This window comes from Aquila chrysaetos, chromosome 12 (genome assembly GCF_900496995.4).
Source record: "Aquila chrysaetos chrysaetos chromosome 12, bAquChr1.4, whole genome shotgun sequence".
NCBI lineage: Eukaryota > Metazoa > Chordata > Aves > Accipitriformes > Accipitridae > Aquila > Aquila chrysaetos.
Genome location: NC_044015.1, coordinates 26,554,168 through 26,581,798, shown reverse-complemented (window position 1 = coordinate 26,581,798; position 27,631 = coordinate 26,554,168). Strand labels below are relative to the sequence as shown.

Sequence of the window (27,631 nt, the reverse complement as noted above, 5' to 3'; positions counted from 1 at the left end):
AAACCCCTTCTTTAGGTCTTTAAGTAGTTGTGATCCTTCCTACAAAAGAAGTGCCATTAGTCTCTCACATTACCTGGTCTGGTTCCTCAAGGCATCCCTTACCACCCTGTGTCAGAGAAGTTACTTGTTTAACAAAACTGGACCATGTTCTGCTTCCCAACAGAAAGGTTCCCCAGTTACTTTGCTGGGAGCCTGCTGCTGGATGAAGGGCGGGGGGGAGATGGGGGGTGTCGTTTGGGTTGGTTTGAGGAGAGTGTGTTAATCCTCTCCTGATAAGTCCCGTGGTTTAGGTTTAACTCCCCATTACACTTTGCTGGAGTTACCCTGTATTAATCCTGTATTTGTTTTCATATCAGTCCATCTACAGCAAGAAACACGGCGGGAAAAGTTAAGCAAAGGGATGGGAAATCAATGTTTGCTCCAAAAAGTTCACCTTGTTAGAAGACAGCAAAACACTGAGTCCTTGCATTGCTGTTCACGGTTACAGCAAAGCAAAGATGTGATTTATCTTTCAAAGCTACCAAGACGAAAGCATTCTAAAGATGAAGAGCACTTCATCTTCTAAATGAAGAGCACTGATAAAATTATTTGATAAGGACCAAAAATGCTTATCTCCATTCGTTGAATTCATCGCATTCTTCTGTCAATCCAGCTCCACAGGTCCTGGCTTCCCTGAAAATTCCTGCTTTTTTCAGAAGTGCCCTGAAGAAAATAGTTCAAAGGAACCAGCAGCACAAACCCATTCCAATCTCTGGTGCAACTCCGCCTTCCAGATCCAACTGATCTTTGCACATTTCTATCAGAGACACAAATTCTGTGGGCTCCTCTGAAGGCAATGTTGCTCCCTCCACCCTGTGACACTCCATGCGTGAAGAACTAGCTCACTGCAATCACTGTCCCTCTGTTAATTCCCACTATTTCTTGGTTCCTAACTATATGACTTACAAACTTATAGAAAGCGGTCCACTGCTACCAACACGTTTGTCTCCGAAACAGAACCATTCCCCGAGACTCCCACGTCCCATGGGAAGCCTCCTGTGCAATGAAAACACTGTATTTCTTTCAGCAATTTTCTGTATTTTGCCAAAGTTTTACTCTACAGAAATCCTGCTTTTGTTTCAGTCCTGAGACTCTGAGACAGCTGCAGACTGCCTAGCTAATCGCCACCTCTTGTTGCATCGTTCTTTAAACTTCACCTTAGCCAATGCATCCAGAAAACGCCTTTGGCAGTAATGGAATCAGATTTCTTAGCAAGGTGCCTCCATTTGCTCAAGGGTTTTCTAAACACGTCCCATGCTAGTCTTCTTTTCGAGCAGTTTTTTCCTCTGTAGCGTTTGCCCTCCTGTAAATTAGAGAGAGAGGAGTCGGCGACTCCTCCTGAGCACGCCCGGGCAGCCATTTCCACTCTGTCGCTGCTTGAGCAACTAGCCTGTCAACAAGCTCACCTCTGTAGGGCACAACCATGCTTCTGCCCAGGCCTGATGGTGCTGGGATTTTTCCAGCTATTTGGAAACCAGCCTTTCAGATTTTTCCAGTCTAATGAGTAATTGTGGGTGTTCTTAAACATTTTCTCTCAGATGCTGCACAGCTGTAGCCATTGCCAGGGGTCCCTTTCAACTGGTACAGCCATTTATCCTTGAAGAATGCACACTTCAGCTGTAATCAGCTTCCACGCTTTTAAGACAGTCCTGCGTTTTTCTCACATCAAACCCACACCCAAAGCAAAACCACAAACATCTGTGACCACTAGTCAAAGAGGTTTGGAAAAAAATCAGCAAGCTAAGACAGAAACAGACACAAGAGCCTTTCAAGCCTGAAAAGAAAACCCAAATTGTATCCTGCTGGTGACTGAAAGCATTACATCTTTTCATCCAAATTCTGCTATGATTTTGCAAGATTAGCAAGCTGGCAAATGAGCTTCCCGTCACCAGAGAGAGTCAGCCAGCGCCACACAGCTTGTTCCTCTCCGTTGATATAAAAATCCTCCTTCTGCCCTGATACCAGGTTCACGATAAATTACTCTTTGTGGAACACACTGCACTTCCCTGGATTCACTTTCAGATTGGCAGCCTTAAGCTTATCACAAACCATTTGTAAATGAATCAGTTCTTCAATAGCATTAGTATGCATCAAGCTGTTGCATAGGAATAGCAGACTAAGGGAGGGATGCCTTGCAACAACCTCTCTATTAGCATTTCTGGGAGGAAGCGCTGCCTACAGTGAAAGCCATTATCCTCAACAGCTGTACTTCTACACTGATGTGAATTCTTCTTTTCCTGATCATCCTGCCTTTCTCGGAAATCCAAGTAATGTAGCTGCTATTGTGCCAGCATCTGGAGGCAACACAGTGCGTTCATTGCAAATTGCCTTCCAGACACCGTTTCTCTAATCTTGACAAATTTTTAAGAGAATTCTTTCAAATCAAACTTGTACGCATTTTTACTGCCTTTTTTTCCCCATTACACATAATGATTGTCATCACATTTGATTCATCATAAAAACAGTGCAAGGATGAGTTAATAGAGGGCTAATTTTCAGAGCCAATCTTCCTCATTTGTCAGTGGGGGTGTATGTTCACTGTCACCATCTCCTCTTGAAAGACAATCCAGGATAAACTGTTCTCTAGTTACAGATTTTTTTGAACATCTGAGCTATCAGTTTAAGTTTAGTAAGTGTTCACTCACAGATTTCACAGATTCTGATGCACAGAGTAGCCAATTTTTCATTATTGGCTGCCCAAACCTGAAGAAAACCTGCAAGCATTTCTTGTTCCATCAAGCTTTGTCCTTCAGCTTCTTGAGAGTCTTTCCCTCTTCCACTTTCAAAACAAATGAGAAAATCTTATTGCTCATTTCTTCACACTTACCCAATCTGCTTCCTTTAAGCGCCGCATCATTATCAATTCTTCTTGGTTTGTACCTCTGTGTCACTGCCCCTAATCATGCAAAAAGGGGATGGAGAAGACTTATATCCCCTTTTGGAGGCTGTTGGATGCACTCCTATAATGCCAAGGCTTACTGTGACTGCGTCTTTCCAGGTAATGCTCTCTCTAGTGACTTACTGAGGAACTTGAACAACGGCTGGTAATTTTACAGCTTCATAGCCATGAATGCCATGGATGCATTATCCATAATCTTGATCTAGAAGCCCACCTCCAGATGAGCATTTATAATTTAGCCTATCGCCCGTTTTTCTTAGAAGCTTTTTATGGTATCTGAATAAGACCTTACAGATCCTTGACAAAATCAGTGGGCTTTCTCTCCTTTTCTTCCTCTCCTGGCTAGTAGCTACATTCCATCTAGCTCAGTCCAGCTGTTTCCAAAAAGCCTCTGCACCAGCTAATAGATACCTGTGGTTTTTTTCCCTGCAGAAGCAAGTACTGCTTAGTAAGTACCATACTATCAAAGTCAATCACCGGAAACATTTTGTGCCTTTCCAGCTATTTTCTCACTACAGATAGGACTCTAGCATTTTTTTCCACTATGAGGAGTTCTGTAGTTGTTTGCATTACAAGTCACTTTCTTCTATGCCATCTCATTTACTTACAATAAAATGCATATGCTGTTATCTCTGAACTCAGAAAGATCAGTCCCCTCCCTGCTTTGGGCTTTTTGGTATACCCTGTAGGTCAAGAACTCTTCTGAGTTGCTTCAGAAGCTGCAGCACTAGCACTTCTCTCATCACCTTCTCCCGAAGATGATGCACTGAAGCATCTCTACCAAAAAAACTTCCAGCAGCAGCACTAGTCCACCCAGGTAGAGCCTATCTGAAGCTGAGTTCACAGCCTTGTTTCAGATGTCTGTCTTAAGAAAAAGAAGCATAGTTGCTTTTGCCATTTCTCTTGAATGGGGCAGCTGCCATGGTCACTGCTTACAATGAAGATTTCCTCAACCTGTAAATAATACAATTAATCATTCTTCTCCCAGATTAGCCACGCTGGTTTTCTCCTTGGAAACTGAGTATCAGATGGTGTTAACTTCAAGACAACTGGATACCTCGTATATCATATGATCTGAAAACAAAAGGAGTGATTAGCATGGTAACTTCCTGAGCTGCCCCCCTGAATAGCAGAGCAAACAATACAAGGACAAAAGCCTCCTTGGTCACAGCAGTCGTGGGAAGGCATCCCATTTCCAGAGCTGGTGACATTAACCTTCAGCTGTAACGCTCTTCAAGGAGCACTTCAGTAGCAAACAGAACTATTGTAAGACTCGAGAATTAGGCAGTCCATTGAACTGTGTACTTCATGTCAAATCCTGCAAATTTCAAGAAATGGTACCATTCATCCCGCATAACCCTGGAATAAATTCTGTACATATAAGATAGCAGAGGCACACTTCTCAAAAATTCTCTGTCTTGCTAGACATACTATGACCTGCAACTCACTGCCTGGACACAAACCAAACCTTTGGGAAACTGACTGAACATCTGATTTTCATATCCGAACAGGTGCTTGCTGCTATTCCCTACCCTCAGCTCTCCATGCCAGCTAAACACATTCCTGTTAAAAAAGGAGCATAAGCAGCCCTTTTTTCTACCACATTCTCTGAAGATTAGCACATTCAACCTAGCTACATTAAGACAGCGGATACAGAGAAAACAAACAGGTTACAGTGAGCCTTTTCATTCAGAGACTTCACGTTCAGCACTTCAAGAAAAACATCCTTCATTTCTTTGTAAGCGAAGCTCACAGAAACCAGACCAGCCACCTGAGCAGCCTGTGCCAATCCACATCCTGAAGTGGACGATGTAAGGCTGCGTTACCTGCATGGAGACAGCTATTCCTGCAAGAGAACCGGTCTGCATTAGATGACAATTTTCAGTGGGAGTTTCACACGCTATTACTAGAATGAGGGAGAATTTACGTTAGCATTCTAGACAAAGCGAAGTACGGGCATTTATAGTCTGGCAGCTCAACAAAACGCAGATACCGACAATTCCTGAACTGTCATGCTACACTGGCTGCCCACCTAGTAAAAGCTCCATTTCAGCAAGCAGTCGTATTTGACTGCGGCGAAAGGGTCTTTATCCCAGCTGGAACTTAGCAGGGTTGTCATTAAGGGCACAGGAGGCTTCCCCTTGCAACCGGGAGGCCAGCTCTGCTCTGCTCCCTGCTAGCCTAGTCCCTGCTCTAGCTCGGCCATCACAACCTGAGATGGAGTATTTTGAGAAACTGTACACAGATCTGGCACTTCATTGGCTTTGCCGACAATACCGTCCCCCATCTTGGAGCTTGCTACGACAGTGTCAGATATTTGGGGTTGTGCGAGGAGAGCTGGGGCATGGGGAACCCTCAGCTGTGTACAAGTATCATTTTTTGAATCGTTTCCAGACTTGCAGCACAGAAGGGGTGGAATATATCACAGATTTAGACCAACGGCCTGTGAAATCGGCAAGGAACGGTTGCGGAGTCTGCAGGTAGAGAAGGATCCACAGAAAGCACTATCACGCTGCCAAGGCTAGAACTGCATAACTTGTTGCTAACTTCATATACTCATTAAAAGTGAAGACATTTTTCTATATAGTGAGGTTCAAAAGATTTTTTTAAAAATTACCTTTTAAAAATATTAACATCATATTAGCACATATCATACAGAACCTGTTCTGCAAAATTAAAGCTAGTCCAAGACAGAAGGAAAATAAAAATTATGAATGTTTACATTAATAGTTTAATTACATAAAATTCTATTAGTAGGCCTAATCTCACTGCAGACTTCCTAAGGCACAGAAGCTTTACCTGAAAATAAACCTAGAGTAACCCTCCCTCCAACCCAGTTTTGCTGGTACTTTTTCATATACAGACCCCAAAATCCATGCAGCAGCGTATCACAAATGCGACATACACTGACTAGCACTTTGAGAAGATTACCAACTGTTTGTGCTGAAATAAAAACAATTTGGCAGTAAAGACTACCACAGCTTTATCATAATTTTTTTTTTTCCCCCACAAAAATGTCTAGATTCTGTTTTCAATTTTAGGAAGAATAAGTGAAATGCTTTCATTTTTCCTGCATCAGTTAGTCTCATGTTTCACTGATGCAGATCACATAACATCAAAACTAATTATCAAATATTAAACTCTATTATTAGGTCCATGTTTTTTTCAATTTTCAGTTGTATATTTATTACAAAGAAAACCCTGAGGAATCTGTTGTGTCATAAGAAATACATCACTGAAATGCATACAGTACAGAATTCATCCCTCCTATTCACCAAGCATGCAACGCAATATTTATACCGCACATGTTTTCGAATGTAGTTTTATTCCAGTGACCTATCTGCAGTCTTTACATACATTTCAAAACAACATTATGCAAACATATCACAGGACAGTACTTAGAGAATCTTTAGTATATACTCCTTTATAAAAGGTTTTGACACAATGGAAAAGTCAGTCCAGAAAAGCTCATGTTACCAGGTTTCTTGATAAACAAAATACCATGAAGTCCTGTAACCTGCATGAGCACAAGTATCCATCACAATGGATCCCTCTTCTAAACACCTCTTTTAAATAAACAGGTTTAAATTTTGTTCAGTAGACGAGTTTCTATCACGACACTGTCCATTTAATTTTGTGCTTTCCAAAAGGCAAGCATACTACAGAAATAAAATTCCCTACCCGACAGGCGAGAGAAATTCAGTAAACATGTATTTGTTTCCCATTGCAGCAGAGGAATCCAAGTTCATTGAAATTCTCATTATGGCTAAATCCAGCATGCCCTGCTTATAACTTCTTCTTCTTTGTCTGCTCCCCAGAGTCTAGTTTACGTTTCTTAGCGGAAGCTGGTTCATCATCTTTTTCACCATCTTTAAATAAAGGACAGAGTTAATCAAAGTCAGCAAAGCCAGTATCTTTGTCTTAAACACCATCCTCAGAAAAACTGACTTAACCACATCTGAGATGCCTGGAAAAAAGACAGTAGTATTAACTGACAACACCCTCATTTTTGGAATGTGGGCAACACGTGGACAGAATAGGAATGATTATTTGTTATTACTACCACAGACCATTGAGGATAACTAAGAAGAGGCCTTGTTAGGCTACTGTACAGTACCTGTTCTAAAAAAAATATTATTTGAATAGATAAGACAAAAAGCTAGAAAATGACATTTTAGAAGCAGGAAGTAATGTCAAGGTCAATTAACAGTTTATCTTCTTAGTCTTTGGATGAAGGCTGACTAAGAGAAATGTGTAGCAGGAAAAAAAAGTATACAGAACAAATGCAGCAAGACAGAGACAGAAAAACTGCCACTGGGGAAGGAACACCCAGAACAAAAAAAAGGAGCAAGACAGCAAAAGAACTTTCCGTTTGAAAAGGTTGCTGCTAACTTTACCGGTGAACCAAAACTGTGCTCTGAAAGCCCAGAATTTCTTCTTCTGGTTTTGTTCTCTTGGCTGTTAGTGGCTATTCTCTTTCTGCAGCAGTTTTTAAAAAAAATAATTCCTCCCTCCTGTCAAATATTTCTTTACTTCCCAGCTTACCGTAACAGCTTGCACCATAATTAAAAGCGAAGAGGATAGTAAATCATTTTCCTCAGTAATCTGCCACATGGACATTTTATTTAATTCCCCTCTCGGCCCCCAGGTTTTGCAAACACGGTAGAAATAATCTGACCTACTATGTCTACACCTAGGGTCAAGGCAGCAGCTCTCATACCGCTTTCTGTTTTAACAGTACCTTGACCGAAACCCGTTAGTTTGGCATAACTACAGTTCTACAGGCCCTTTAATCGCTCCCTGCTCCTGCTAAGGGCGCAGAGAGATTGCTGGAGAGTCTCAGTTAACTGTAGGAGAACCAGAGCACACGCACGGCAGCCAACTACTGCTCTGCCCTCCAGCAGCGGCGGGAGCAGCAGCCGCGGCCGCAGCGGGCGCGGGAGAGGCCAGCTGAACTTCCTCGAGCTGTGGGCAGGGAGCTCTCCGCTCTCAGAACGCACCCACCCGGTTCGCCGCCCCACCCACGCGGATCTGAAACACGCACGCCTGTGCACAGCGCGGCTGCCGCACGCCGGGCCCTCACCCGATTCGAGGGGGTCCTGCTCCTCAGCCGGCAGGAACCTGGCCTTGCCGGCCTGCCGGGGCGCGTCGTCGCCGTTGTCCTCGTAGATGTTGGACCACTTTATGGCCATGTCGAGGGCAGGGGGCGGCGGGGGCTTCTTCTCGGGCGGGCTGTAGGTCTCCGGCGGGGGCACGGCGTTGTTCTTCCACGCCTTGAACTCCTTGGGGGGCTGCAGGAGAGAGCAGGGCACCCGTCACGCCGGGCCTCGGCGCTCCGGGCGGCGGCCAGGCGGCCCGGCCCCGGCGGCCGCCTCGGGCTGCCCCCCGCGCCCCACCGGCCCCCGCACCTCCTCGGGCGCCCGCAGGACGCGGCTCTCCCAGTCGATCTGCTTGTTGAGCGGGTTGTAGAGGAAGGCGGGCGGCTGCGACACCCTACGGAACAGCTCGTCGGGCGGCGGCAGCCGCGGCCGCCGCCCCGGGCTGCCCCCCGCCGCCGCGCCGCCCCCCGCCTGGCGCTCGTCGGGCTGCGGCTCGTCGGCCTCCGAGTCGGAGCTGGAGCTGCCGTAGGCCGCGAAATAGCCCAGCGGGTCCTCTCCCTCCGCCGCCATGGCGGGGCCTGCCGCCGCGACAGCGCCCGCACGGAAACCGGGCCCGCGCCGAGGGTTCCGGCCTGCCGCCGCCTGCCCGGGGCCGGGCTCTGCGCTGGCCCGCGGGAGGCGAAGCCCACGGCTGTTGTCGCGTGGGTCGGGGGCCGGCTGGTACGTGGCGAAGGGGAGCCGGCGGGATGAGGAGGGGGGGAAAGCCGGCCTTCCCGCCGCCGCCCTGGGGTACCCTGGTGGGTTCGCCCCCAGTAACGCGGGGAGTTCTCCCTCTCGGTGACCACAGACAGGTACAGAAAACCAGACGTGAAACTGAGACGACCTCCGTTTCTCCTTTTTTTTTTTTTTTTTTTTTTTTTTTTGACAGCTGCAGGCCTAAGCAGAGAGAAAGCACGGTTTCCTTAGTGTTCGAGCGCTGGCTAACCCAGGGCAGATAAAGCTTCGACCGTCGCCTATCCCGTTATAGCTTAAGCAGCCACGTAGGCTATCTTTACCAACACAGGTTTTGTTGTACCAGACTTTTCTTATCTGTTACTGCATCAGCTAAAATACTTACTAGTGCTGCTCAGGTTACTTGTACTACCATGGAGGCAGGACAAGGCCTAAGGAAGGGGCTTTGGCTATAATATGATCAATTCCTTTACTGTAAAGATACTTAACTGTGTCCAGCTAATCTCTTGTAATCAATACCATAATCGTTATTTTGAAAGAAACCCTACACACAAAGCACGATGAAAACAACCACTGAAGCAAACCTCCATGGTCCCTGCAACACTTGCAAATCCTTTTTTGAGTCATACCCCTCGGCCCTTAAAGGTTTTGTTTCTCCCCCGCTATTAATAAAAATAAAAATCTTCATTCTTAAATTAAGTCAATACATGCATGGCTGGAAGCAACACTTCTCACATCTTTAAGAAGTCGAGCAATCGAGTCATTTGAAAAAAAGCAAGGATCAGGTTAGCAATACCAGTCATGAACCACCAAAGGTGTAGTTAAGCAGCCAAGGTCTTAATTTCACATGCATGTTTTCCCTGTACACTGCTCTTGAATGCAGTGCTACAAGCTCAGGTGTTTCACATTAAGTCAGCCTTTCCACCACGGACAAACCTCTCTAACAAGACAATGAGAACAAAAGCCTCCCACATACACAAAACCAAAACTACACATCCAGATACTGGCATGAACTTCTCTTACAACCTATACATGTTAAAAATGAGAGAGGTAGACAGGAAAACAGGCAATTATACAAATGAATTTATTCAAAAAGTTGTGATAAAAATATTTCAAATTTAAAAAAAAATGCATGTTATAAACATTTGGTAAGATAGTACATTCATTCAAAGCCTCAGGTTCACAGGCTCCACTGCAGGAGCAACCCCTGCACAGGTAGGCTTCCTGCAGGCTGTGCGGCGTGCTGCAGCAGGCAGCACACCTCCCAGGTTCGGATTTAGATCTGCAAGGCAGTCTTCACCCTGAGCTGATGCTCTTTTTCAGTTAAGGCCAAGCCTGCTCACTCTCATCCAGCTACAAGACTCCAAGAAGGGACCCAAACCTAAGCACAGCTCTTTAAGTGGTTGCAGTGGGTATTTAGACAAATCAATTTTTAGACATCCTGAGTATGTGCAACTACAGTTGCAGTTAATGGAAGAGAGGGATTTAAGCCTACCCTTAATTTCATGTTGGAGAGCAAAATTTTGCCTGCAGATTTAGGCACTTAACTTCCAGAGTGCCTTCTGAACCAAGCAGTTTTATTGAAAAGCATTTTCACCGTCCTGACTGCCTATGACCTTAGACATATACAAGAAAAACAAGGATTATTATGAACAGTAAACGGAAGCCCACATCTTTGTCAAATGTAAGCTATTCATATACTATGTATGGAGTGTAGTTGTACATTGCAGTTTATTTTAACCTACTTCCAAAACCAGAGTAAACATGAAAAAAATTAGATACTATATTGAGGTCCTGCAGATGGTCCGTCTCCACAAAAGGAGAACACAGTTTAGGAATATTACCTGGCTTTGAATTTGAATGGAATTACACGGCTATAGCACTGTATGAGAGCCAAAATAATTTAAAGCCTTAAATACAAACCTACCCTTCGATATACTGAAAACATCCCATCACTTTAAAGTGTAGTACTGCAGAACACAACTGTACACGTTTCAAAGTAAGAGTTTGTCTTTGCCTACTAATTTTAAAGTGATTATAGGCCAACTTCATAAAAAGTAGATTACAACTCAAGAACAGAGTATGAGAGGAATACAGCATATTACATTGTGTCAAGAAATGAGAACCTTCCCATGTCGAAATAGTTTAAAATGCATTTGACTCCAAACAATTTGAAATGTAAACCTGTCTATCTGCTTTGAAAAGTAGGTATCTGAAGTGCAACATTTCCAAGAGTCCTTCAGGTATGGATACTTTCTTCCTATAGGACTCCTCCTCTACTTACCTACTGGGACAAAACATACAAGCTTTGCTCCTTAATAGCATTATACAATAACATTTTCTTACAGCCCACATGATGCTGTTACAGCAGTTTACATTCCTTTTCCCGTATTAATGAGAATTTATATTTAAAGTGCATCTCAAATCAGAAATCTCTAATATACAAGGATAATACGCTAAGACTTGTGGCAGTATAGTTGCTAACTCAAATCAGTGCGATACCGAGTGCCTTTTGATTTACGGGTAGGACAGAGAACAAAGTTCATACAATTAAGAGACTTCTTGCAAATAAGCACAGCTACAGATTTGGCCAGATTTGGGGTTGGGTTGTTTGGGTTTTTTTGCAAATGGAGCCGCACACACGTACATAGAGGGCAGAAATTATCCTACAGGGAAACATTTAATTCAGTAAATGAGTTTAAGCTTTTTGGTAAGTAAGCTTAAACTTTTAGTCCAGAAAGTTATTTTCCAATACTTTTCCTAGCCGTCTTTCCCAATTCACCTGTCACAGAAACATTAAGAAAAACAGATCTGTTAGTTTCCGTAGGAAGAAAAAAACCATTTGTTCTATAATGGCAGCTTCAATATCTGCAACTAAACGTGAAATCTTAAATATATTGGTTTAAAAACCAAACCTTTGCTGATGTAATACCATGATCTTTTGAAAAAAGCTCCCTAAAGAATATAAAATCAAGCAGCTCCAGTCACCCAATTACAAAAAAATTTACTCCTTAAAAAACAGTAAATAGCATAGATTGTTTCCTCTGATTTTGCTAGTTAACAATTTGAAAACATTTTTTTAACCTTTATAAGACATCACACAAAGTTTCAGTACCATTTGGATGAAAAGACAAAAGTCACTATGTTCACTGTGGTTGAAGAGAACGTGATCTTAAAGGCAAAAAGCAATTGTCACTTGAACTAGTACATGGTTCTTGCTGCTCTGACTGGAGCTCTGGGGGGAGAGGGGGTGCACCGGGGTCTCCAGGCCCTGGAAGGGAGCCTGAGAAAACAGCACTCTCTGCATTTCCCATCTCTGCAATTGGCAAATTCATTGAATGAAGAGAGACAGCAGACACAAATGCGGCGGTGCTGTAGTCTTCTTCTGGATGATGTATCTGGGTAGATTCTTTGTCTTTTGTTTTATCAAAAAAATTAGATTCATCAGAATATGATCTAGAAAGATTGTTTGTTCCTCCATACAGTGAGGTCATACAGGTGCTGCAGCTTAGACCTAAGACAAAAAAGAGACTGGATTTAATTACAATACGGTGCACTCTTAAAACTGAGCTCCGATTTAATACCAGTAAGATTGTCAAAGATCAACTGTCTGTATTTTTAACAGACTAACCTCTTCATCTCACCTGCGACATCCCAATATTCATGACAAATTAAAAAAATACATGCAGGTTACCTAGGCTGATGTGAATGATTTCGCTATATCTCTTTATCAGCTACTATTTGACAAAGATGCACCATAATTTAAGTTCCATTTTAGGAAGTCACTTTAGCCCTTTGACCCATCTTTTGACAGATTTTTCTCACCGTGTTCTTCAAACTTTTAAAAGCTTCAGCTACACGGTTCTGCTCCAAAGCAGACTGCATTTGAAGGCTGTTTTACCTGAAGCCAAAGAAAACTTCAGGCCTTTCATCTCTAGGGTTAAAAATGTACTTTCTTCCTTCTTTATTTCTCTTCTGATGGGTGTTAAAGAGGAAGTAAGGTTTTTGGTTTAAAAGGCTTATACTTTCTTTATCTGCCTTAAAATATGAGTACATATAGTCACTTCAAGCTCTGCATGTCAACAAAACCTCTCTACCTGTATGATGCAACACATGCATACATTTACAGTGTCTAATTTTAAGTTTTGGCATTGAAAGCGTACAGAAGAATTCCCCTCAGGTTGCATTTGCTGGCTTATCTTCTGCTGAGGTGCAAATTTTAACAAAACCAGAGCATCCTGCCACTGCAGTAAATAGCTTCAAGAGAAATGCAAGGTGGAAGATAAACACGTATTTTAAGTTCTAAATTAGAACCTTATAGAAAGCAAAACTGAAACTTATACATCATAACAACACATGATAGGGTTTTTTGCAATTTGTTATTTATGATGTGTTCAGACAGTAAAAGGGCAAAGCCGGGATGCGTGCACTAGGATCTTAAAACTAAACTGGTGATATTGCCAAGAATGTTGTCTCAAACACTAGAGGAAACAAAAAAACCCAAACTGCACTAAGAAACATGGTTTAAAGAATTGTTGGAGTTTAATTTTGCAGACCCTCAAAATAAAACTTATGTCTTACAAAATATTATTACAAACCCCTCACCTTTGAGAGCTTCAAGTTTTTCATTTTTGACTTTCAACACTACATCAGTTATCTTTTGTAACAGGAAGTTTTGTGTTCTTTCTCGTCTGATAGATTCAATCAAAGCATCTAGTCCCTTTGGGTTTTCTGCTAAGTAGTCCAATAATTTCCCAGTTTTTTTCCTACTGGAAGATCGAGAAGAAATTTCTTCTGTGTCCTCTCTAGTGAGTATTTTCTTTGAACGTAGGTAATCAAAGTGTCTCTCAGCTATGATTTTATCACACAGGTAAGGACGCATCCTTTCTAAAGCCTGAAAAACAAAACAAACTAGTATTAGCCAATTGTTCAACTTATTTAGAAGTCTGTATTTGAAGCCTATATGATTTTGATACAGGTTAATGAAACAATTTTTAAAGCTGCCATGGTGTTACCTAGCAGAGATTTTTCTCAGTGCAAAAAAAAAATAAAAATTTTTTTAAAAATGTTATCTAATTTACTTATCCCTTTCATTAATTTTCTTTGAGTGGATTTGGGAGTTTTAACGCATGTTAAGTAATAAGGTGAATACTTACTGAAAATGTTAGTTATATCAAGTCTGTGGTTATCACATTTCAGAACATTCACCAAGTAAGAATGAAAAGAACTTACACCAACAAAACACAACAGCACCTACTCATTTGTCTACAGACACACTCGTTCTCACTGCCTACCTGATTGCCACATTCCCATACTATTTGCATCCATGAAGCACAAATCCAAAGTATTGCAATTATTGATGTTTTCTGTACATTGAGTAAAAGCAGTCTCAGAGCAACAGCACAAATATACTTACTGTTTAAAAGGTTTGTTAAATAAAACCCACTATTTACAAGTTCAACAGATTACTAGCATTCAAAACACATGCACTTTCATCCACAGATGTACCTATTCTCAGCAAATTTGCTGGCTGCTTTTTGTCTTCATCAAGCTGCTGTCTTTTCATTTAAGATTTTATATTAAACACCTGAAGCAACTTGCACATCTCTAACATGCTGTACAGACCACTAAGAGTGCAACCCTGACGACTCTGGCAAAAGCAAAATCACTCAACCCTCTGCAGCACAGCTTCAGCTTACAAGTGTAAGCTCGTTGCTTAAGTCCTCTCTACAACCAGCAAAAAGAAAGGGTGGAACAATCTGCCCGTGGGAGGGGACTCCATCCATTGTCTAAAGACCCTAACATGCAGTCAATTAACATTGGGTATGATGAAGCAGAGACATTTGTCTTGAGCACTCCAGCAGCAGTGCCACTTTGCATCTTCAGGAACTATAACACCTAGTATCAGGTCACATTCCCTCAGAGATCATCTTCCTGGGTGTGCTGGTTTTGGCTGGGGTAAATTTTCTTCATAGCAGCTGGTATGGGGCTGTGTTTTGGATTTGTGCTGGAAACAGTGTTGATAACCCAGGGATGTTTTAGTGACTGCTGAGCAGTGCTTGCACAGAGCCAAGGCCTTTTCTGCTTCTCACCCCACCCCACCAGCGAGTAGGCTGGGGATGCACAAGAAGTTGCGGGGGGGACACAACTGGGACAGCCGACCCCGACTGACCAAAGGGATATTCCAGACCATAGGACGTCATGCTCAGCATATACAGCTGGGGGAAGGAAGCGGGAGACATTTGTCTTCCCAAGTGACCGTCACACATGATGGAGCCCCGCTTTCCTGGAGATGGTGAACACCTGCCTGCCGATGGGAAGTGGTGAATGAATTCCCTGTTTTGCTTTGCTTGCATGCGCAGCTTTTGCATTCCCTATTAAACTGACTTTATCTCAGCCCACGAGTTTTCTCACTTCTACCCTTTTGATTCTCTCCCCCATCCCACTGCGGGAGAAGGGAGTGAGTGAGCGGCTGTGTGGTGCTTAGCTGCCAGCTGGGGTTAAACCACAACACTGGGGAAACATGCCATCTTTTGTAACCATATTCAATTCTAACCTGACCACCAATTTGTTTCAGATGTAGTTACATAGGAGCAATGTCAGAACTAAAGACTGCCATGTCACCACTTTGATTTCCTCCTTGGAAGACCAAGTGTCCTCTCCCATACTGGCCAATTTATTTTTACAGTTATCAAAACAAAAAACAATCTTCCTCCACCTTGTTCAGAGGGTACATACAAGCACAAACATTGCCAAAATCTAAATGATATTAAATCTTATTTCAATCTGTACCTTAACAAGCCTGCTTGATATTAACATTGAAACAGAATTAATGCATGTGTTCACAACTCTCTGGTTTCAGTATCTACTACTCTATGAAAATGAGCGCCACAAATGACATCTCTCACTTGAAAAACAAGCTCTCATTTTATGTAATACTACAAAATTGGCAGTTTCTCCTGCCAGCATTTTTCACTGTGCAGAATTACACAAGTCAGACACCCACTAGATGAATATTACTGATGTGAAAAAACTAACGCCCCCCAGTCTCATTTGATTCAAAAAAAAAAAAAAAAAAAAAAAAAAAAAGATTTGAGAGCTGGAATGAAAAGCACCTTTACATACAAGACATGTGAAGAGATGGAAAGAAACAAAACTTCTTTCCTGAAGAAAGTTTTCAAATATCCTCCTGCTTTTTGAGATTAGAATGCATAACAGCAGCATTAAAAAATTAAAATTTTAAAATACCTATTTGCCTTATAGCCATTTACTAGTTCAGTAAGTAGAAGCGGAGGAAAAACTAGATATAAAGATGCAATTTAAAACAGATTATTTCAAACAGCAAAATAGTGTCTGGCACACTGGTGCTAGGGAAAGCACCAGTAACTCAAAGAAAAAACTTCCTGGATGGCTCCATTAAGTATAGCAAAGGATAAATGTGTTCTTCTAGTTGCTCTTTAGGATCTAACAAATACTAAGCTATCAATAAACAGCCTGTGGCTACACAGTTGTTAAAGAAAACATCAGATGAGCATGCATGGAAGATAAAGGGAGGCTTTTGGCAGTGGACTATCACCGCCAGATTGAATACAACGTAAAACCAAAAACATATGGGTGCAGCTCCATGGCGGCCAATTTAAGTTCAAGGAACACTCGCCCCCTGCATGGCAGCTGCGTGTTCCTACCCTTTCCCTTGTACTGCTGGATGAGAAGATCCAGTCAAGAAACTGAATTGGTGCTTTTTTTCCCCCTCCCACAGCCAGATTAATTACCCAATCCAGTTTAATGTGCAGTCACATTGGCACTAGTGGTGGCATAACAACTACGATAAGAGCAGAAGAGTGCAACAGTACAGCTTGTATCAATTTAGGCAGCTCTGGAATACATCTCAAGTGTCCAACTGCAACAAGCCCATGCCTGAATAGTTATGAATGTAGTAGGCCATACAGATTTCTTCAGTTGTCATGGAAATCTCATCCTACCACCAGAAGGATCAATCAACAAACTCTGAAACATGTCAGTCAATGTTTCAACATTAAAAGAATAGAGTTGTTATTCAATAGAAAGACTATTGTGTTTTGACTAACATCTTCCTGTAATGAGTCTTACACTGTATGAAGCGTATCAGTTCTGAATTCCCCTCTGCACTGTCCTCATAGGTTAACAGTTTATGAGGGACAGAAAGAGTGAACACATTAGAAGAGAAGCTTTAAATATACTTTGCTCTATATCGATGATTTTGTATGGCTCACTGCCTCCTTCCCAGGTCTCAAATGTAAGACTCCAACCTTTATAATTCCTCCTCAAGACGAGTTTACCCAGACCAAGTCATCCTTGCAAGTGAGCTTTCTGAGGTATGCTGTCACATAATGTACACAGAACTTCTGGTAATGCAGCACTTCTGTCTGAAGCAATCCTATCAAAGATACTTGAACAGCTTTGAAACAGCTAAGTGAGTTTACACTGAACTAGCACTTTGTATCATGAAGCTGTAACGTTTAAAATCTGAAGTCAGATTTATTGGATTGTATTTTGATGATAAAACTAATGTTATTTCTTTCTACATATTAGGTTTCCATCAAGTCCTCCAATTACTATGGGAGGCCCTATAAGATTACGGGCTGAAGCGATACATACATGCGCTTCTGTGGGATGCGGCCATGAATTCAGTCACTGACAAAGATTAACATACATATCACATTATATATATAATTTGATTTAAGCAGGGTGATGGTGGTTTTTTTTGTTTGTTTAACTACCAGAAGCTATTGCGGTATTGCTTCTGTGGTTCCACAGAAGCAAGTAAGAACTTGAAAAACATGCCTCACAAAACTATGACAAAGCGTTTAAAGAAAACTATGTATGCATAAAGGTAGTAAGAAATCAAAACCCAACTCCAAACATTCTTTATTGTACTTTAAAGGAACATGAAAAACCAATTAAGTCAAACATAAGACACTGTAAATTACAAACAGAAGCATGGCTGGTCAATAAATAATTGATAAATTGTGATTTTTAAATTATTTTTCTTTTTAAATTAACCAATCATTGTTGAGGTTGGTTAGCACATTGCTTGCTTCCCGGTCTACCAAAGAGACAAGTAAACCCAGACTGAGTCAGGGTGGAGCCTTCCCTCAGATTCCAGACATCAGTGAGCAAATATGGGGGGAAAAAAAATCAGAAAAAAGACAGAACAAAAAGCCTCAAAAAATCCTATCAATATTTAATCCAAACACTCACGCTGTATAAGAGGGAATCTTATTAACACCCAGAGAAGCACATACATTTGCAGCTAACCTTTGGATACCATGTTAATTACTCATCACTTCCACTCTGCCCCCGAGGCCTCGCCGTGGTACAGAGGCACCACGAGAACCAAACCCTTGCTCCTCTGGCCGCAAAGCGCGACGAAGGAGTAGACCGCTTGGAGGAAAACAAAAGAAAACGGAACTGCCCGGCGAAGACCTGGCCCCAGGGGCAGGCTTTTGCCAGCCACTATCGGCCTGACACCGGGAAGCCCCCCGGAGGCCAGAGGCGAGCTCCGGGCAGGACGCCCCAGCCCGGCGCCGCGGAGCCCAGGGCCGGGCCCACCGCCCCCGCCTCGCCGCGCCGCAGGTGACCTGCCCGCCCCCGCCGGGAAGGCGGCGGGGAATTCCGGGCGGCGCGGCAGGGGCCGGGCCCGGCCCGGCGGCGGCTGGCGGCTAGCGGCCCTCCCGCCCCGGCGCCGGCCTCCCCCCTCGGACGCCCGCCCTGACGGGGCTTCCGCTTCCCCCGGCCGGGCCCTAGCCCCACCCCGCCGCTCCGCTCCGCGCCCCGGCCGCGGGCAGTCCGGCCTCTCGGCCCAGCCCCCCACTTACATCCTTCTTCACCTCGGCCATCTCGTCCTCCGTTAGCAGCCGCCCCGCAGCCCCCGAGCCCGAGCTCGAGCTCGGGCCTTCCATAACGGAAACCCCTCCGCCGCCACCGCCACCGCCGGGGAAAACCGCCCAGGGCAGCGCTTCCGGCCCTGGCCCCGCCTACGCCCGCCTGGCCCCGCCCCGCGCCCACCCGCCCACCAATGGCCTCTCAGGGAAGGCACCCCGCCCCCGCGCCGGCGCTCGCCGGCGCGTGGCCCCGCCCAGTGGCGCGTGCGCGCAGGGGCGTCACCGCCCCCGTCCCCGCCGCCCCCGTGTCGCGGCGGTCTCGCTCCGCCGGGAGCCTGAGCGGAGCCGGGCCGCGCCGGCCTCCCCGCCTTCGCCTGGGGCGGGCGGGCAGCCGGCCTGGGCAAGGGCTGGCTTCCTGGCTTCCTTCCTTCCTTCCTGCTGCCCGGGCCCGCGGCCTTCGGCGGCGCAGGGAGCGAGGGACGGCCGGGCCTGGCGGCGGGACTCCCGCCTGCCCTGCTGAGGCGCAGGGAGCGGCTCCCTCCGCGGGTTGAAGGCGGCCCCTCTCCGGAACTGTCACCAGACCGTGGCGGTCGTCCGCGTCTGCAGCTCGCAGCCGCCTCCCGGGGACGTGTTAACACGCCCTCCGTTAAAACAGGTGTTTGGGAAGGCTGAGCGGGTGCGGGCGCCGGGGGCCGGCAGCACTCGGGGCCGCTGCACGGCAGGGCGGCGGTTTGTCTGGGTGACGCGGGGGTTTACAAGAGGTTTTGGGGACTGACGGTTTTCAAAAACGCACCGCTGTAAAGGGCGATCTTCCAAGGCAGCTGCGGACCCGAGAACAAGCCGAGCCGCACGCAGCGGAGCCGTCAGCAGCTCCCGTTTGACACTCGCCACCCCCCCACGAAGGCCGGGCAGCCCCACGCTCTCGGGCTCGGCACCGGCCGCTGCCTGCCGGTCTCGCCCCACGCAGGAGCGAGCTCTTACCGAAAGGACAGAAGACAAAACTTAATTAATCGGTATTTTTTTTCAGCTGTCAGAAGGTAAAACTCAGGCTGTTGCTGCCATCTTGAAAACTTCATTTCCAGCAGTTAAACAAGCAAGCGCATAGAAGTAGAAGCAATCCATACTGGGGTTTGCTGTCAGTAAGGCAAAACTACCAGTTTTACGGTATTTTTGCAAAATCCTTTTGCTTGACGTGCCTTGTTAATGCAATCGTACTTCAACTATTAACCGCAATGATACCTATTTTACAGTGCTAGCATTCCCAGCTTTTCAATAAACACACTGGATAGTAAAGGTTCTGCTGAGAACATTTAAAAAAATAAAGGACTAGTCACTGTTCTTACCTGGTGACAGGGCTGCTTTCTGTAGAGCTGGCTGTTAAAATCACAGCCAGTCCCCAGACGGGTTGTCAGAAAACACCCAACCAGCTCCGCTCCCTGCCACTGCTGTGAAGGATGCTTCTACCCAGTGAAAGCTCCTTTAGACTCGGCCTCACCATCCAGCCCTGCAGACCTGATCGCTGGTAATTGGCAGCACTCCTCTGCTCACAACCCAAATCCTTCTGTGGTGTTATTCCCACCCCAAGAAGCCTTTGTTTCCTGTAGCGCCTTTGAATTTCTCAAAGCCGGCTGCGTACCTCTGGATTAAACATCTGAAATACAAAGTAAATGCGTTTTATCTCCCGTTTTCCTGCTCAGGGGGCTGCAGGGCAGGCCAGATTTTTCAAGTCCCAAGTGCCTACACTGATCCCCCCTAATCTGTGCCAGGCACCAAAATAGATGGAAAGATTTCAGATTCTCTGATGCTTCCAGCAAGCTCGTTGTGGCATTTCTGAGACAGAGCCAGGCATCTTCCCAGCCCCTGACTCCCATCCTTGTCCATTAAACGAAATGCCTTCCTGGTCCTCCTCTTCAAGGTGAATTATATTGTAGACTTTACTGGCTCTGTACAATATTGCTGATAAAAATAGCTATCGTGCATTCTGGATTTAGAGTATTTGTTAATAACCTTGCTCAGTGAGAGGTGCAGTTCAAAGCCACGTGATGTCTGGAGGGTTAGGCTTCTGGATTCCTGAGCCACGTATGAGACAAACTGAAATGAATTATCTTCAGCAATCAGGAAAATAACATGTGGTTAGAGAATACAAGAATAGAATATATTTTAGCAGACTTAATGCCTATAAGCCCTAACAGGATTTAATGGTCCAGGCAGCTGGAAGAAGACTACTCGGCATGAAACTCATTTCAGGAGGTTAACATCAGTTCAATATTAAGAAGTGAGCCTCAATGAAGAGCGAGTTAGAGAGAATTTCTTTCAAGGGAGCTGGGAAGATTTTGGACACTGCATTGGTTTTATGAATACGTACATATGTAATGTCCATCTAGAATAAATTTCTAGAGGAAATTTCCAAGTAAGTTTTGGAAACTGCTTACAACCCAGACCTCTTCAAATTTATCACAATATTGGTCCTAAAAAATGTTGTAATGCTGTCGCAGTTTGTGGGAAGAGGTCGGTTGGCTTTTCAGAGCTGTGACTGGCTCTGGGTTTTCTTCCCCCTCTGCCCTCATTGATCAACCCCTCGCCAGGCAGTCCTCACTGCAGAGCAGGGGCCTCTACCTGGGAGCTTCACGTGCGCCCATCCCATTCTGCCTCCTGGTCCTTGCCTCAGGACAACCCCTTTTTGGAGCTGGCAGGACCCCCCCCCACCCTGGGCTCCTGTGACAGGGGCAGGGCTCTACACCCACAGTTCCCTAGGGAGGAGGAGGAAAGCTGCCAGGCAAAGAGAAGGGAAAGAGTTTGCTTCGGTTACAGATCCAGATCGAGATCAAGGGCCTTGCCCAAACTGAATGGATATCTGCAGCTACCAATGGCAAGTTTTCAACTACAAACCAACAGCAATCAACCTACAGCTCATGAATTTTTGGCGGTGAGGTTGCTGAGAGCATCAGAATGTCTGGACTTTATAATGCAGGGGACTATGACTGATGCTTTTTCGGCAGGGTGTACTTACAGCGGAGAGTGAATTCATACACCCAAGCGCAGAAATCTCTACTTGCTGAAGTAATATTCTACAGCTAATAGGGTTCTACAGTTGCAAAGGGCACTCCTTTTTAAATTACTGTTATGCTTTTGCTTTTGAAGGTTTTGATATTCTATGAGAAGCTTCTTAATGTGGCGAGTGAGAGTGGCTTGTATAGCTTTTGTTATTTTTAATTATTTCCATTTAGAAACAAATTCAAGTAAATTGGTACCAACTCTTTCTTGTAGATATGGGTACACAAAGATGCATGTAAATGCATTAGTTTACTATATTAATTGCACCAAGCTAAATGTGTCCACATTAGACGTAGCATTGATTCAAATATATTAGTATAAAAGTCATACTTTTAACCAGTGTAGTTAAATTAGTACAAAGGCTGCATTTAGATCAGCCTTCATGAAATCTTTCTTTGTCCCTGCCTCTCCAGCACGAAGCATATTAGATTATGTACTAGCAAAGCTGTACAGTTTGGAAGTGATGTAATTCTTTTGCTACGGTACTGTTAATTTATGTTGGGTTTCTTAAAAAGTTGAAGCAACAATATGGAGGCCTTGAACAATTGAATCTTGGATTGCCACAAGGTGGCACTGAAGGCCCACGAGCACTTAGACACCCGTCCATGAAGCCTGGAGTAACTGCATTGTCTCCCGAGATCATTAATCCTAGTATCATAACCTAATGATATTAGAGCACAAGGGTACAAGCAGAGATTAGCCCCACATGCAGTATTTGTAGCACACAAGAAGTAGTATTTAGATATAAAACATGCGACCATCTGTCACGTTACCACAAAGCAATGTCTGAAATGTAGTCACCTCTCTTGACATCCTGGAGTAGAAAAGGCACGAGAGCTACGTGAATAATATAACCATAACGGTCATGCCACTAAACCTTTGTAGTTTCACCTTTTGTAACTTAGAGTAGATACAGGAACTACAGAGAAAATACTATACTACAGTAACATCTGTTTAGTTATCTTGGACAATAATAAAATTTAGTCAACAACCATTGTATCTAGAACACATAGGCAATATATCCTCTCTATTTTCAAATGTAGAATCTGAAATCATGATCTGTTTTTAAAAAGTCAAGATTTCTTCTAACAGGTTTAAAGGTTTAGCACTAGTATCTATAATTGGCTTTATTTCTAGGCATGTAGCAAGCTTCCAAATAAAAAGATGGCATGAAACAGTATTAAATTAAATGCATATACATTCAGTTTCAAAACCAAGAGGCAAAAACTACACAGTACACAGTACAACTCACATTTTATTCCTTCGTGATGGGGATATATAGTATTGAAACTGCAAGAGTCACAAAAAAAAAAAGTGCAAACCTCTATTAGAACAGATTATGGAATGTATTGATGTTTTTGGCACAAAAAGTGGGGAACTATATACCGCAACAAGATTTTAATTAATGAAATGTAACACTTCTGTGTTCAGTAGTCATATTTGTGCACTGCAGAACAATACAATGTATAACAGTGACTAACACAATTCACATGCAACTCTATACAAGTTACATCATACATCCAGTTAAAACTTTTCTGAAAATACATGAGGTCCAATGATACTTTGTTCACAATCACTTAACAAATACCATTCTTTAAGCAGTCTTATCTTTTCAGCTTCCTTATTGATAAAAGCAAAAATAAACAATCTTAAATAGTAAACTATTTTCCTCAAATGGTTCCATGTGAATATTGATGTTTTCTATCAAAGCAATTTGGCTCTAACTTCACTCATATAATGTATAAGAAGCTGAATGAAATCAAAAGCTCATTTTTTGTCCATATTTCATCCCCAATTTGCTGTGAACAAACAGCATTCTGTGCACTGACTTTTTGTTTTTAAAACTGGACATAGTGTTGCTTATGAGCTCTGTAACTATCACATGGAAATCACCAAATTAATCAGAGCATAGCTTCATACAGTGGCATCTATTTAAGACTGAAAAGGAGTACGTTAGCATGGAAAAGACAAAAATGCAGAAATGGAAGAATTCAAGTTTATCTTATAAGGTACAGTATGCATTCACATTTTCATTGCAGAGGGAGACACTGTATTCACATTCTGGTGAAGAAAGAAACCCACATATCACAGCTCTCCCTAAACTCTTCGCAAAGAGAACATCTGTGAAAGATCTATAATGCACGTTGTAGCTCTCATTTGAACTGAGCTAAACTGATTGCTCCAAGGAAGAAAAACCTTTGATGAGTAATTGAAGCCCCATTGCTGAGCTATTAACCACAAGAACTTCTGCACTGGCCTGCTATGTCATATAGCCTGACAGTTGTTATCAAGTGCTTTATGTGGGCAGCTATTAGTGTTCAGTGTCTCATCTCCTTTTTTGGTTTGGGATTTTATTTTATTATTTATATTAATCAAGGATGATCATTTATATCAGGCATCTGAGAAATGTTCTGGTGACAAGATGTACAGGATGCCCATTACATGCATATGTATCACAGCAGAAATGTCCTCACAACTGAATTCTTCGTTTGGGCAACAGAAAAAATAGAAAACAGCAAAATGCTAAGAACAAGAAGCATTTGGCATTAATTTAGTTCTTAGTACCATACTGCAAATGCACAAACTGAAGTGCTGTTAATGTTTTTGCTTTATAATGCCAGAATAAAGAATAACGCTAAAAGCGGAGAGGCGAGGGCAATCCCAATAACCAGCTTAGGTAACTTTTGGCATCAGGCTAAGATGTAATTTAGAGTGTCTATGTTAGGAGGCTATGATACCTACTGAGACCAACAGAGAGAAAGCAGGTGTGATTTAGAGCACCTAAATTCTGTGCTTGAAGTTAGACAGTTTGAATACAACTTGAAATCACCACCTGAGGGAATTCAGGTCCCTCAGCCACTCCCTTGCTCTTTCTGTATACCAAAATGCAGCCTTGAAGCCAAGGAAACCTAAATGGCAACAGGTGAAAGACCAACATGTCTGTCAACGCAGAGGTTTCTCAGCTCTGAGATCCTGACTCCCCCTCTCCCTCCCTTGGGGAGCCAGGGAAATTAATTGTCACCTATTCTATTGCTTTCAGGGACACGAGATATCAACAATGTCCACCACAAATGTTTCTCTTATCTGGAGTAACCCTGAAGAAGAGAAGTCACCCTTGTCACTCTCTGGATCTATAGCTCCTGTTGACAGTCATCCTTCCAGCTCAGAGAAAGTCGCTCAGAGCCAAAGCGGACCCCTCAGTTTCTCTTCCCTCCTGGCATCTACTCAAGGAGGGAGTGAGTTTAGGATAGTCCACCGTGGGTTGGGGTACTTTGGAGTGAACAGCGAAGAGGGAGGAGTACAGAAAAAGAAGACTCAAGCAGGAGAACTGAAGCAACAGAAGGCAAAACCACTTGGGGTTAAAAGAGAAAAGTGCTTATCATTCCATAAACTAAAACAAGAGTCTGAGAAAGAGCGAGACAGGTTAAAGGTGAGAGGGGGTGGAAGGAAAAAAAAAAAAACAGCCAACAAAGTTTGAGAGATAAATTGAGTAGAAATGCCACAGCCTAACACTGTTCCAGTGTAGTTGGATGCTCTGGCTCCCTAATGAGAGGAGGGAAGAGGGACTGAAGGACATGGATGGGGGCCAGGCCCCAGGAGGTGCACAGACAGGTCGGGGGGATTCTGTTCCAGCTTTGTACAACAGCTCCCACAGCTGCATAGGTTTTCAGCAGAGTACAGCTTGCCTCTAGAAGGTCACAGTTAAATACTGCAGGGTCACTTTTTGGCACAAAATCTTTGCTTAATGTCAAATAATTTTAAAATGCAAGATGCTTTATCAGATATTTTAAAAGCACCAAGGGAAGGTAGAAAAATAGATTCCCCACTGCAATGTTTACATCCTTAGAGCCTGATTATCTGGGTCAGGCTTAAATGATGGCACATGGGAATGGAGGAGACAAAGGGGAAACATTAGGAGAACCCTTTGGGACAGCACACAGCCATAAAAACAGCACTTGCTGTTTGGCTGGCTAAAGACTTCCTTTGGGACATGCTCTCTTTTCACATACGTTATATTTGCTCGTCATTGTTCTCTCCCTCACGGTACCTCGTGTCATCACAACATACAGAGTGCCTACAATGCATCAGATGTATTCTGGTAGCTTCCAGGAGGTTTCCTCCTCCTTAGCCACTGAGACGAAGTGAGGGATACGCTGAGGAGTACCTACAGATATGACTACTTGTGTTTCCTCCGTTATGACTGCACAAAAAAGCATGCAGGTTTCCAAAGAATATCCAAGTGTGTGCTTGATTAATACTGTTCGCCTTCCTGCAGACCACATTGCCTGTGCCCCCCCGCTCGCTTCCTACTGTACCTTAGCAACACGCCACAAGTGGTTCAGGAAAGGTGGAGGAGATGTCTAGGAAGTTGATAACATGTTCAGACTATTTGTCAGTCTCTGGAGAGTTCCCACTACTGCCCCTGTTTGGGAATTTCTCCATCCTTAGTTTACAAGTGATTTAACAAGAAGCATGTGAATACAATGGGGTATGCTTCACTTTACTGTAGTAAAAAAAAGTATGACTCAGTGGGTAAACATGTTGTGGAATTTGCTACAAAAATTGTATTTGTTTTAACTGAATACCACAGTAAATATTCATGCAATTAAAAAAAATAAGATTGTTATTGTTCCAAGGAAAACTGCCCCAAAGGCAGATAAAGTACGAAGGCCAATCTTTCAGGAAAAAATAGCTTCCCTTATTCATGAGCATAATCCAGGAATAGCTGTCCTTCAACTCCTTCTATCACCTCTTCCTTTTGAATTTTGCTAGTAAGTGGCCTCCAAAAGAGGAGAAAACAGAAAGGAGAGACAGAAATAAATTTAAAAGGTAAATAAAGAGAATTAACCCCCCATATTTTAGATTACATTCGTAGGTTTAACTTTTCCAAAAGCATCTCAGTCTTTTATTTTTGTGGTCCGGGTGCTCCCTGGGATCTGGCCTTTTTAAAAACTCCTCTTCCATTCTCACCAAATTGAAAGTCACAGCATTAGCAGCAAACTGGGACCTGAACTTGCAGGATGTATCTTGTGTGGCTGCATTGTTCCCTCTTTTTCTGTCATTCAAGTTTCCCAGGCAGACATTGCCCTTGAACGCTCCCGTCGGAGTAAGCTTTTTCCGAAGTTGCTACCTGGCATCTGAAATCGATTCCAGCCACAACTCTGCCCAGCAGCAGCAACATGATATGGCAGAGACAGTGAGCACAGTCCATTGCCCACTGTTCCAGCTAGTGTATGGAAAACTTCCCTACCACACAAGATAGCAAGTTCATGAGCCCACTGAGTTTTCTTCAGTCCCCCCTGACACCTTGCATCACTGAAAGAGGACCGAGGAAGGAAAAAAAGATGCAGAGCAAGGAAGCAAGAGAAAAAAGATAGGAGAAGGGAACAGTGTCAAGACAACAGAGGTGCTTGAAATGTTGAGAATTAGTTAGTTTTCATAAAGTTTTCACACAGATATGTTAAACCACTAATACTAGGGGTTAGCCGTTGTAATTGTCTTCCGCTAGCCCATGGGACTAGCATACTTCAAGTTATGTGCCCCTCAACGAACCGTATATCCACCTTAAATACTATCTGCAAGGACATAAAAATACACAAAGCAAAAATTTGTAAACAAGGGTTAGTAGCACAGTGGTACAGTAGATTGTCAATAAAAACAATAAAAGTGTGGATACAGATTCGTCTACCTTGTGTGTAACATTATTGCCAGTTACAAGGGAGGGACTCTGTAAACTCATAATTCTGAAGTTTTGTTAATAAGCACAGAGCAACAGGTGAGTGACCCATCTACTTTATCCAGTTCTGTGTTGGCTATTGGGATCAGCATGTGGTCCTTCAGTTTTTCAAATACCTGTTTAGGAAAGAAAACGGAACAGAATCGTTACACTTTACGCCTCTCTATTTTCCCTTTTCTCTAACTATTTACAGAAGGAACAGCCATGG

The 27,631-nt window shown here is 43.6% G+C and overlaps 4 protein-coding genes and 1 long non-coding RNA gene across 6 annotated transcripts in view; 1 reads left to right on the top strand and 4 right to left on the bottom strand.

Moving 5' to 3' along the window:
- Positions 1–4,693, bottom strand: part of SYDE2 (synapse defective Rho GTPase homolog 2) — a 50,456-nt gene extending 45,763 nt beyond the window's left edge. The window contains exon 1 of the mRNA XM_030031733.1: positions 74–4,693. The gene's annotated coding sequence lies outside the window, so the exon portion shown is untranslated. The remainder of the gene's footprint in view (positions 1–73) is intronic.
- Positions 4,694–6,244: 1,551 nt separating this feature from the next.
- C12H1orf52 (chromosome 12 C1orf52 homolog) lies at positions 6,245–8,688 on the bottom strand. The gene is made up of 3 exons (XM_030031744.2): positions 8,347–8,688; positions 8,022–8,229; positions 6,245–6,807 (listed from the first exon to the last, which is right to left on the bottom strand). The coding sequence occupies exons 1-3, from the start codon at positions 8,605–8,607 to the stop codon at positions 6,725–6,727; spliced, it is 552 nt and encodes a 183-aa protein (XP_029887604.1). The 5' UTR covers positions 8,608–8,688; the 3' UTR covers positions 6,245–6,724.
- Positions 8,689–9,839: 1,151 nt separating this feature from the next.
- Positions 9,840–18,777, bottom strand: BCL10 (BCL10 immune signaling adaptor). Of its 2 annotated transcripts, none has more exons than XM_030033805.1 (3): positions 18,627–18,777; positions 13,375–13,663; positions 9,840–12,283 (listed from the first exon to the last, which is right to left on the bottom strand). In XM_030033805.1, exons 1-3 carry the CDS (start codon positions 18,708–18,710, stop codon positions 11,916–11,918), a joined length of 741 nt encoding a protein of 246 aa, XP_029889665.1. In that variant the 5' UTR covers positions 18,711–18,777; the 3' UTR covers positions 9,840–11,915. The 2 variants fall into 2 exon arrangements, with proteins under 2 accessions (XP_029889665.1, XP_029889666.1); XM_030033806.2 differs by having other exon boundaries at positions 18,639–18,777.
- Positions 18,778–18,935: 158 nt separating this feature from the next.
- On the top strand, positions 18,936–20,300 carry LOC115348932. Its single transcript, XR_003925970.2, has 2 exons — positions 18,936–19,287; positions 19,660–20,300. It is a non-coding gene; the product is annotated as an uncharacterized LOC115348932 (long non-coding RNA).
- Positions 20,301–22,923: 2,623 nt separating this feature from the next.
- The window catches only part of DDAH1 (dimethylarginine dimethylaminohydrolase 1), a 66,093-nt gene continuing 61,385 nt past the window's right edge, over positions 22,924–27,631 (bottom strand). The window contains exon 6 of the mRNA XM_030032422.2: positions 22,924–27,539. Coding sequence (XP_029888282.1) covers positions 27,423–27,539 — 117 coding nt within the window. The 3' untranslated portion in view covers positions 22,924–27,422. The remainder of the gene's footprint in view (positions 27,540–27,631) is intronic.

Excerpts from the sequence above, each read along its gene's own strand:
- C12H1orf52 (XM_030031744.2), bottom strand. The coding sequence starts at position 8,607 with ATGGCGGCGGAGGGAGAGGACCCGCTGGGCTATTTCGCGGCCTACGGC. Across the intron at positions 8,230-8,346 it reads TCCTGCGGGCGCCCGAGGAG|CCCCCCAAGGAGTTCAAGGC; the intron begins GTGCGGGGGCCG and ends TCTCTCCTGCAG. Across the intron at positions 6,808-8,021 it reads GCAGGACCCCCTCGAATCGG|ATGGTGAAAAAGATGATGAA; the intron begins GTGAGGGCCCGG and ends CTTTATTTAAAG.
- BCL10 (XM_030033805.1), bottom strand. The coding sequence starts at position 18,710 with ATGGAAGGCCCGAGCTCGAGCTCGGGCTCGGGGGCTGCGGGGCGGCTG. Across the intron at positions 13,664-18,626 it reads TGGCCGAGGTGAAGAAGGAT|GCTTTAGAAAGGATGCGTCC; the intron begins GTAAGTGGGGGG and ends TTTGTTTTTCAG. Across the intron at positions 12,284-13,374 it reads AAAACTTGAAGCTCTCAAAG|GTCTAAGCTGCAGCACCTGT; the intron begins GTGAGGGGTTTG and ends TTTTTGTCTTAG.